The sequence below is a fragment of the Primulina eburnea genome, chromosome 12 (assembly GCF_022965805.1).
Source record: "Primulina eburnea isolate SZY01 chromosome 12, ASM2296580v1, whole genome shotgun sequence".
Lineage (NCBI taxonomy): Eukaryota > Viridiplantae > Streptophyta > Magnoliopsida > Lamiales > Gesneriaceae > Primulina > Primulina eburnea.
Genome location: NC_133112.1, coordinates 1,707,454 through 1,719,298, shown reverse-complemented (window position 1 = coordinate 1,719,298; position 11,845 = coordinate 1,707,454). Strand labels below are relative to the sequence as shown.

Genomic DNA, 11,845 nt, shown 5'->3' with positions numbered 1-11,845 from the left:
CTCACGGGTATTATTTGTGAGACGGATCTCTTATTTGGGTCACCCATGAAAAAGTATCACTTTTTATGCTAAGAGTATTACTTTTTATTATGAATATGGGTAGGGTTGACCCGTCTCACAGATTATGATCCGTGAGACGATCTCACATAAGACTCACTCAAAGTAATTTTATTAACAAGTTAATATTGAAAGAAATTATTTATCAAATATTATTAATTTCTCATTTAATTTTTTTATTTTTTGTTTTTAAACACTATTCAATTTTGTTTTCATACTTATTCATAATTTATAAATTTAATCACTTTTTTAATATCATAATCTATTACAAAAAATCAATAACTATGTTTCAACACTTTTAAATTGATCTTTCACCTAGTACATCAAATCACTTGCTTTATTTTCTCTTAAATTATGGTTTAAACATTATTGTTTGTATCATTTGATAGAGGATCATATAAGTTTTATTTTTGTGAGAGAAATTTGTAAAATAAATACATATAAGTATGTCATTTTCTTAATTAAATAAATAACCGAAGTTAAAAAACAAAATATCTTTTTTTTACGGTAGAATCATAGAAGTTTTGTTACTAATAATAAAGTGGTTTTTTTTTTAAATAAATATAAAAATATTTATATATAAGCATCATAACAACTAATTTTTTCTTTAAAATGTACCGCACCAGTTCTAGAGAATAGTCATAAGACACGTGAATCGAAAGCAAATCATGCAAACGTTTTGCGCAGGTATCATTAATATACTGTGACAAAGTTCAACACATCTCTGTAATGGCAACATTTCATGTATATCTCAAGTTTAAAGTCAATACAAGATTAAAAGGCATTAACCATTGGCCAAACACAAGTTAACAATCAATCAAGCTCTCGAGAAAAAAAAAAGAAAAAAAAAAGCAACTCTCAGACAGATTGAAAGGGGGAAAACAAAATAACAAAATTGTGACTCGTGAGTAGTAAATTACATGCAATCAGGAACTCTATATATATCCAACGGAAAAAAGAAAAAGAATATGGTACCAATGCATCATCTTTCCTCCATCGAGTACCCAAGATTTTTTATTATCTCCTCCACTTGCGGTCTGATACAATTAGGACAAGCAGTGAGCAGATATGGTGGACACCAAAGAAATAAAATTTGGATGCGAACAGATCAACGTTATTAATCATGGATATAACGATCTTGGTTGCTTAGGACCTTTATTTCAATAGAGGCGAGATGCAAATGAGATTGCAAACCGTTAAAGCTTACGAGGCAAAGATGAACAATATTCATGAGGGGAACAATAAATCTATGGCCACACTATACCAACTCCAGCCCTACACAGAACCCGATTCATAAAACATGGCACCTCAGAATTCAGGTGTCTTTCAAATCCACCTGTTTATTAATTTATGTAAATGTACGAATCTGATCACGGCGGAATAGTTTTGAAATTTGAATCTCAAATGGCATTAATGTTGAGTGCATTTGAAAGCCATTATAATTGTTAATATAAAAGCTTGAAGTGAGAGACTTTGAACTAAAAAATCCCCATATCAACACTACCGAAAAACTAAAATGAATTTCAAATCATGAAATAAATCCGGTATTTCAAATGAATTGATCTGAGAATGGATTTAAAGTTGAGTAAATCTGAAAACCCTATAGCAAGTAATAAAAGAGTTTAAACGGAAAGGCAATGAATTTGAAATACCCTGTGTGAAAAACATCCAAACTACAATAGCTTTGGAATCCTATTTCAAATGACACAATATATATCCACCATCATGTGGAAATTTGATGAAAGTTTTTGAAGGAATGAAAGTGTTTCAGGTAAGGATTTCAAATGACACTAAAGTTGGATTCATATAAAATCCATTAATTATTAATACAAGAACATAAATGGTGGAATATATTTGAAACCCACCCGAATCAAAATCATCTAAACATCGCAGACATAAGAAAATTTAGATGATACCTTGAGGAGAATGAGTTCCGTTTCCCTTAGCATTCTGCTGTGCCTGAGACAAAGTACGCTGAATACGAGGAGATCCATGTCTTTCATTTGAACCAGGTAGAGATCGTCTCTTTTTGATGTGGATATCCTTCTCATGCAAGTCTGGACTAGATCGTGGAGAGCCACTTGGTATAGCTTTCGCTCTCGCAGATTCAGTTGCTTGCATGTAGCTTGGGAGAGAATTACTGCTACTACTATCTCTTGGTTCTTGATCTGCATTATCAGGTTTTGCTGAACCAAAAGAGCTTCGCCTTTTTACAGGTTTGTGCTCCTTTGGTAACTGCTCCATGCTACTTCTTGAAGCCGAATCCTGATTAGAGTTCGGAAGGGATTTTTTATCAGCTGATAAGGACTTAATTTTATAACTTGACTCACTTTTTTCCCCTCTTTTTTTCTTCGGTTTTGAAGAAACTACGCGAGGAGGAGTTGCTTGAGATTCAGTGACAGTTGTATGGCTTCTTGGAGATGCTTCAGGGGATTGCTTGTGTAACAGGTGGCTTGCTTCAGATTCCAACTCCGGCTGCAGGCCACTTAGATCTGGCTCTGGCTTCTTTTCTAATGGTGGTGAGTCTGTGGGAACCACAGAATTATCACATTCAACAGTAGCTGAGTTACCACTATCATCCCTAGGCAAATGAATAATATTTTTGTGTGATTGATCAGGTTCTAGGATGCTGGATATCCCATTGATGTCAAGAACGAAATTTTCTCCACTTGTATGGTCAGACTCGTCAGCAATTTTCGGGTTCTGTTTAATGTCATTGACTCCAACCTCTGACCTATCAGGTGAATCGAGGGTCGATGAAATAGAAAGTTCAGTCCCACATTCCGAGCCACCTATTTGACCAGCTGGAGCATTGGAAATGGGGTTTTCTGCTGATTCAATCCCTTGAGACCTAAATGGTTGTTGATCAGTAGAAGTAGAAACCTTATCATCCAGGTCGTACTCGATATCATGATCCAGGTTGGATGAAGACTCTAGCATAGCATTATTGGCAGCTGAACTCAGTTCTTCAAATTTTGACTGGGCAGCAAGAAAAGTGGGGTTACTTGCCTTCCTTGATAATTTCTTGGTATCAATTTCAGGTTGCTCGGAGGAAAAATTGTTCACATCTGGTAAGTCAATTTCATACACTGTTTCTTCCTTATCAGGGATAGATTTTGCGTCCACCTCCAAATTCAAGTCTGTTTCAGTTATCTCAATACAAGCAGGTTCTGATATTGTTTCAGCCTCCAAATTTATAACTGTTTCTGTTACAACATGTGTTAAATCTGATTTGTCAATGTTCTGTAGGTCAGGATGACTGGAGGAAGGCGAGGTTGATTTGCAGACTTGGAGATCTACGTCATCTTCCTCGCAACTGATTAAATCATTGTCATTTACAGATGCTTCGACTGATGCTCTCAACCCAGCTAAGTTTTTTTGCTCGGGATAGTGATCAGATGGAACTACACAGTCCACTTTGCCTTCAGAATGCTCAAGATTATTCTTCTCTGGCAGCTCTGCACCTGATCCAGATTCCAGTACCTCGGCATTGCTCACCGATGAAACTGACATCCATCTTTCCAGCCATTTCCAGGCCAAGTCCGATCTCAAGGGGTCACACTTGATGTTGATAGATTTGGACTTAGGTGTTGATTCCAACAGCTTACATTAAAATTCGGAACACACATCAAGGTCTATATTAAGTAAATGTATGTAGTATAGATGAAAGCAAAATACAAGGAAAATCCAAAATATAGAAGTGTGTCAATGTTCATTACCTGACGGGCAAATCCATTGCTAAGTAATTTCTCGATGGAAATGTAAGAGTGTGAAATATTTGTTTTTGCTTCTCTTTCACTCCTCTGAAATGAAGACAATGTAGCACAAAAAAAATCACGGAAAATATAGCAGTATCTTGCAAGAAAAAGAAAGGGACATAACATGACACTCATTTGGCTCTCCTTCAACAGTGTATCAGAAAATATGACTCATTTCCGTAGGCAACATGAATCTAGTTGATAGAGAGGGGTGTGAGACTTAAATTCATGATACAAATCTCGTCTCTAAAAATATAGAATTTAATTAAAACGCAATTTGCATCACTATGAACAAACAATCAAACACTCATCATACAAAATTAACACACTTTCTAGATCATTGCTCATCTGCCTTTGGACCTGCAGAATGTCACTAAGTCACTGCACAATCAGCGTAATTTTAAAATTGGGGGTTTACGGGCATTTAGGAATGTCCGGAGTGACAATGTGAAACCAATGAACAAAATACCACTGCAGCAGGGGGAATTTGAATGGGATACTGAAAATTAAGAAAATAAATTATATATCACTACCGGATCGGGATTATTCTTTCCCCTGCTTGCATTTTGCTTCTCAAAATCACACGATTCTTCAACAAGTAGGCGAGCACGGCGAGCTCGAACAAGAACCTGCATTTTGACAATGGCCTGAACACACCTAAGAGTTCCCACAGCATGCCTTCGAACTAAATGTCCCCGTATAGCTGCTTGCAATTTTATTATGTTCTTCTGCTTTGATAGCAGTCTTTGAGCCTAGCAAGTGATAACAAGAATATGATATAATATTGCCCAACAGACTTGAGAGATAAGAATTATAACAGTAAGTAGGCAAACCAGAGATCGCCTGATAGCAGCCTGGATTACATTTATACTGAACTCATCATAGGTTGCATTGGCACTGGAGTCATCCACAATCGTACAGGACTCATCATAGGTTGCATCAGCACTAGAGTCATCCACATTATCAGCTATCGTGTCTAATATCTTTATACTTGGTCGAGCAGACAACTCAGTCTTCTCTTCTTTCCCTTGAATTCCTGAGGACTTCTCTTGAATAGGCAAGTTAGACTGCATAAGGACGTTGACATCTGTAGATTCTGGACATTCCTTTTTCACAGATGAAGGAGCTTCTGAGATGATGGTGTTGCTCAATACTCGATGTCTGGCAGATCTCTTTCGAAAACTCCACCCGCGCCTCTCATCTGAACTCTTGCTCTGCAGTATTCAAAAGTTCGCAAGAGTTATCTCATTTAGAAAGTGAAATATAAAAATCAACATGAACTAGTGAACAAATTTAAACATATTCATTATTGACTAAACTATAATCAAGACACATAGGTGGCCACTAGTTCTTGTTCCAGAAGCAACAGCCAACTGCATTTTCTACACAACTGAAATTCTCATGGTCTCAAATTCCAAGTGCAACGAGGTACTTAAGAGAGGAAGAATTGCACGGAGTATTCAATTTTGGAAATGAATCAACAAAATATTCCAAATAGTAAAAACGCAGGTCCGATCATGAAGTAGCATTTCACTTTATAAAAAAGAAAGAGATCAGTGACTGCAACAAGCATCGACCATCACGTGTTCACAAAGAACAAGATCAAACCAAAAAATCGCCAATTCCGGTGACGCAGATTGCTACTCGAAGTTTCGATCGACTAGATTAAGAAGCAGAGTAACTGAGCTAGCGAAATCCGTTCACAGCGTTGAATAGTACCAAAACCAAAAGTCCAACTCAAGAAAAGACACCTGAAAGCCAGTTTCACAGATCCTAGTGTTCACAAACATAGATTCGAGCATCCAACCAATCAAACAGAGAAGCTCATCCACGTATATAAACTAAAAAAGGGATCGAATCAACTCAAATCAAGTAAGTCAAAAGCAATCCAAGCAAATGCAACCAACCAGATGAATAAATAACTTCAAAAACAAAAACGAACTCAAAAACTCAAATTCTAAAAATAGAAACACTTGAGATTCTTCAAAAATAGCAGATTCAAACAAGATAAGAACGGATACGCACTTCCGGCGCTTGCATATCCTCATGATCGACTGAATCACTTCCGCAGGCAATTATCTTGAAGCATGCTCCACTTGATTTTACCATTATCGCTCTAAAAAATTGTGAGGTACCCTTTCCCTCTCTAGAAATTCGATTTTCTTTATTTTACAGTGAAACATGTAATACTTAATTAGACTTGGACGTTTATTTTGGAAATGGAACAGAGAAATAAACAAATAAATAAAGTGAATGTATTCGGACGTCAATTTCTACCCTTAAATATGGTTTACTTGAGGGTTTGGATTCCGCGTTCTGCCCGGAGGCAAGGGAGTTCCGTTTCCTTTTCTGGAAGAGGCTTTCTTTCTTTCGTTTTTTTTGGATGGTACGACGTTATCCGTTGGAGAGTGACGTGGATATATTTCTCTATTTTTTATAATTTTATTTGAGAGTAGGTCTCCTATGAGACAATATCATGACAATCATACTGATATTCACAATAGAAAAATAATATTTTTAGCATAAAAATTAATATTTTTTTATGGATAACTCAAATAAAAGATCTGTCTCATAAAATACGATCCGTGAAATTGTCTCACATAATTTTTGCTTTTAATTTGATGTGTTGACAGTGAGAGAGTAGGATCACAAAGATACGAGACAAATGTCCCTGTTAAAATTTGGATGCATAAGAGTTGCTCTACCAACATTTTTTTCGTTTTTTTTAATATTCATTTGGAAAAAAAAAACGTATTAGCAATTAATCAAAAAGTGTTTTTAAGTGAATAAAAAGACCAATCAATTGAAACTTTGGATGCCTAATCTTGTACGAAGAAACGCAATCTATTATATATGGGAATATGGGAATACATTATAAACAGTTGAGATTTATTAAATAGTTGTTACGTAGTGACGAATTGACTGCGGCCGATGCCTCAAATGTGGGGTGCGGTGTTTTTACTCGACTAATCCCCTCATTCTGATTTAAATTTGGTAAATAGTAATAATTAAATCCTTGTCAATTAAGACGTCATTAGCTGTAATTGCAATATATAAATAACCATCGCTTGTATGGTTGTATCGTTTGTTAATTTATTTAACTCCCACGCTTGCAGGCGGAAACTATTTTATTAGTTGTTTAGAGCATAAAGTAGGTTTCTTGTGAGATAGTATCATGAATTTTTATCTGTGAGACGGGTCAATCCTACCGATATTCACAATAAAAAGTAATATTTTATCATAAAAAGTAATATTTTTTCATGAATGACCAAAATAAGAGATCCGCCTCACAAAATATGACCCGTGAGACTGTCTCACACAAATTTTTGCTTACAATATATAGTTCAATTTAGCATCATCTTCCTTTTTATTCTGTCTCATTACCACATAAATTTTTTTATAGGGAAAATGGTTTTTTTTGTTAACTTGTCCAATTTTGGGATATGTTTCACTAAATTTTCAAATTTTGATTTTGATACACTATTTTTAATTTTTGACTATTTGATCAAATTGATAACGTAGTAGCAATAAACAAGTCAGCAATTTCTTATTATACGTCATCATTTTTTTGTGTCACGTCATCATTTTCTGTTCTTAAGTCAACACTCATACGAAATAGGATTGAAAGCCAAACAAATTTAAAATTAGTGTAGCAAAATCGAAAATTTGAAAATTTAGTGATCAAAACCAAAAAATAGACAAAATTAATGGACAAAAAAAGTTCTTTTCCCTTTTTTTTGGGTATTGATTGTGGTATTAAGCTGATAATTAATAGGAGTGACAGCAACATAATGATAGACAGATCCAGTTGTCCTACTGGGAATTATTCATGTGAGGTCCAGTATGGATGCACAAGTAGCTATGACAAACTATTGTTCGTTAATGATTTGATTATACCAATTAGTCAAATTTACCAATATTCAGTGCATTACATATGTAAATTTATGTGAGACGGTCATACCGTTCGTATTTTGTGAGACAGATCTCTTATTTAGGTCATCCATGAAAAAATATTATTTTTATGCTAAGAATATTACTTTTTATTGTAAATATCGCTAGATTTGACCAGTCTCACAGATAAATATTCGTGAAATCGTCTCACAAGAGACCTACTTATAATAGGAGATATTTATTTATACTATATAGATTTATGAGACAACTAGTTTGTCAGCACGTGCCAGGACTCAATGGGCGGCCATGTTACGTGCACATGTAAGGTCTCCATAATTTCATCAATTTACGATATATGAGATTTAATTTTATACCGTATCGATTCAAATATATTTTATATGCTTATTATTAATGGATCACTATCATTAATAAATAATTTGAAATTCTTTCATCAAATCATATAATAAATTAGAACTTTTCTGTAAATCAAATCCTCGACTCAATCATAACCTAAATTATTGATTGCTCATGTCATGGTTCACTAAGTGGATAAATATTTATTGTTGAATAAAAAATCTGGTTTATCTGTTTTATATATTTTAGTGTATAATATATAAATTTTTAAGTGGGAAGAACTTGCGTACATAAAACATAAAAATAATAGAATCAAGATTCACACACAAATTAATTTACGTAGAAAATTAATTTGTTTCCAGCTAAATTTATAAAATTCTGTTGTAGAGAAGTACTCGTTGATTGATATGTTTTGCAAGCAAATGATTTTCATATTATACACCGATCTTTATCATTTTGCATTTAATTGAATAAATTATTATTTGAAATATATATTTGAAGGTCGTCTGAAATTTGACTATCCATATCATCTTCTTATTAAAATTTATGAAATTATATCCAATATTATACCATTCACATCCTTTATTCTTAATAACCTGCTAGATACATGACTCGAACGATAATTTTTTATGACAAAAATTTGTGCTAGATGACTTCATGAGTCGTATTTTGTGTGACATATATTTTATTTGAGTCATCCATAAAAAAATATTATTTTTTATATTAAAAGTATTACTTTTTATTGTGAATATCGGTATGATTGATCTGTCTCACAGACAAAGATTTGTGAGCCCGTTTCACAAAAAATCTACTCTTTTTTTATATAACAATCTTATTTATATATATTACAAGTGCGATAAATTTTTATTTTATAGTATCAATAATTGGATAAAATAAAAATGATTAGAGATAAGGTAATAGTCATGAGTAAGTGCTACGATATTATTGGAGAGTAATTTAAAAGAAAATAGAGATTTGATTTATTTTTTAAACTCAGTTTAGTGCCAACAAATTGAATTCGTAAAAAAACTATCACTTAATATAATATTATCAAAGTTTTTTTTCCTTGGAACGATACGATATATGGAATATAAATAATTCATTGCATGGGGTACAACTACTGATTTGAAATTTTGAATTGGCCTGACAAGAAGTTGGATTGGTTCTATTCTAGACTTTCTTTCCCAGCGACAAAAGAAATTATATGCGACAAATTTTGCACACAATAAATGGGAGCAAGTGTATGTACGTTTGTATGTGTAGAAGTTGACAAATTGCCCTTATAAAAAAAGGCTATAGCATCTGAATTTATTGTATTGCCTATATGATTATTCTTCTTCTATTTTATGACAATCCATCAAATTGAATGGATCATTACTAATATTACTCAATTGAGTTCCATTGAACAAAAAAATTGGTATATAAGCTCGAAATCAAACACTAGAAAAAACCGATAACGTAGCGGAGGTTTTTGAAAACCGTCGCTAAATTGAACTTTGTCACCGACGGTTTTTATAATTTAGTGACAATTTTTCAAAAATCGTCGATGAATTAAATTTTCCCACGGTTTTAACAAAAATGTGGCCAAACTTCCACGGTTTTTGAAACCTGTGTGCAAATTAGTGATGATTTATTTTGAAACCGTCAACGACAGTGTGCATAAATTAGCGACGGAAAATGAAAACAATCACATCAAATTGAATAGCGATGGTTTTGTCAATAATTATGTTACAAATTACGGAATTATTTAACCTAATTTCTGTCACAATTTCAAATTACGTCGTAAACACAAAATACATGATGACATATCATCATGTATCAAAGTCAATGACATAACTCGAACATGCAACAATTTTTTTTAAAAATCTACCGTCGATCTCGCCGAAGGTATTTACTCATAGAGGCATTGAATAAAATATAATGGTGGATGGGTCGTGAACATGGCATCAAATTATTTGAGTTAGTTTTATGGTAAGATTTCCTCGACTTATCTTTTTTTTTTTAATAGTGGAGTGAGATTCTTGTCTTAGTTCTTAGAGTGAGTCTCATGTGAGACCGTCTCACGGATCTTAATCTGTGAGACATATCAACCCTACCAATATTCACAATAAAAAGTAATACTCTTAGCATAAAAAATAATATTTTTTCATGAATGACCCAAATAAGAGATTCGTTTTACAGATACGACCTGTGAGATCGGCTCACATAAGTTTTTACCTAGTTGTTAATGCTTTTGTCTTCTTTTGCTTGAATGAGTGGGGCTACCCTCGCTACTTCTTTTATCCTTTGTGTTTGTGTAGCGATAAAGTCTCGTCCCCGTGGCCACGGCGAAGCCAAGCAAGTGCAAAAGTAAAAGCAAATAGTACAAATTGTATAGAAAGATTCACTTCTTTTTTTATTATCCGAACTCAAACTACAAAGGAAACCCAATAATAAAATATTAAATTAGATTATAAATCAATAATTGTTGCAAGAAACTCCACATCAATTTTGGAACATTTTTATATTACAAGATTTAAGTTAGGTTTCCCTAATTCAGGTAGATTAATTGAAGGTCAAATGTCAAGATCGAGTGATTAATTGCTTGTAGGTGAAATATGTGCTTTCTATCTGTATAATTTGGAATTATTTTTGGTACAACAGCCCATTACCATCATAAAATGAACCTTTTTCAAAAGAGAAGAAGTTGTGGAGCCATGGTCATGAACAAAAAGCTCGAATGGTTCCAAAATGTAAAGTGAATGCAACGTTCCCATCACTCTTCCTAATTAACTGTCAAAATCAAACTGAATAATGGTGAGTTTAAATATACTTTTTTAAATGAAAATTTAATATAGTTTTCTTTTTGAGAAAAAAAAAACTATATTGAAAAAAAGAAAATAAATTTATCAAGATATATTCGAATATTTCTATTAAAACGATTTGATATGTATCTCATCTCATATACCAAACGATACTTAAAAATCTGAAACATTACGAAGAATTACAAAATTAAGGAACGTAAATCACCCAATCAAATCGATTGAACTTTTGTTGTAAATGATTTGAAATACTCCCGTTCTCAGTTTCCTCCATCTAAACGCTACGTCAATTTCAAGAAAAACTAATTTTATTGAGAAAAATGGTTCCTCCATAAAAAGATAAACCCCTTTGAAAGTGGTAGCTTTTTATAAGCATGATAACATATTGAACGACAAATTAAGTTTAAGTTTCTATATAAAAATATATCCACAACGTACATGAAAACGATGTGACCAAAATTTCAGACAAAAACCAACACGATGATGCGGGGATATGGTTTAAATCGGGAGCAGGTTCCAGATTATCAACAAGGAGATTGGCTGCTTTTTCGCATGTGTGTGCCCGTGAGCATGCACTTCAAGAGACGACCAATGATTGATGACATCAAACTTATAAAAGGGATCGGAGTGCGGAGAGAACGAGAATTAGAGAGACTCGGCATTGTCGAGCTCTATTACCCATAATTGTTTAATTGTCCGTCGGCGTCTCCTTGACCTCCAAATCCCACTTCCTTCAGGCAGGATGTAGTTTGCTTTGTTGTTCCATATCGAAAGCTAGCATAAGTTGTTTAGAATTGGTTTTACTGTAGTCAATAAGATCAAAAATATGCTTACTCTGACTTTTGCAATACCAGAATGTGAAATGAAAGAGAACTCTAAAGTTTGTAAGGCACACAGAGCAAGCAAGATACCCTGTTTCCTAAAATTACAAGGGTGGGAACTTGGAGTACTGCACTTTTCATGTACAATTGGATTTTTGGTCCC

At 33.7% G+C, this 11,845-nt stretch overlaps 1 protein-coding gene across 1 annotated transcript; it reads right to left on the bottom strand.

Annotated features, from left to right (window-relative positions):
• Positions 1-778: 778 nt before the first annotated feature.
• On the bottom strand, positions 779-6,026 carry LOC140806568 (protein IQ-DOMAIN 32-like). The gene is made up of 6 exons (XM_073163122.1): positions 5,841-6,026; positions 4,649-5,029; positions 4,349-4,567; positions 3,777-3,860; positions 1,974-3,660; positions 779-1,094 (listed from the first exon to the last, which is right to left on the bottom strand). The coding sequence occupies exons 1-6, from the start codon at positions 5,922-5,924 to the stop codon at positions 1,075-1,077; spliced, it is 2,475 nt and encodes an 824-aa protein (XP_073019223.1). The 5' UTR covers positions 5,925-6,026; the 3' UTR covers positions 779-1,074.
• Positions 6,027-11,845: the final 5,819 nt, after the last annotated feature.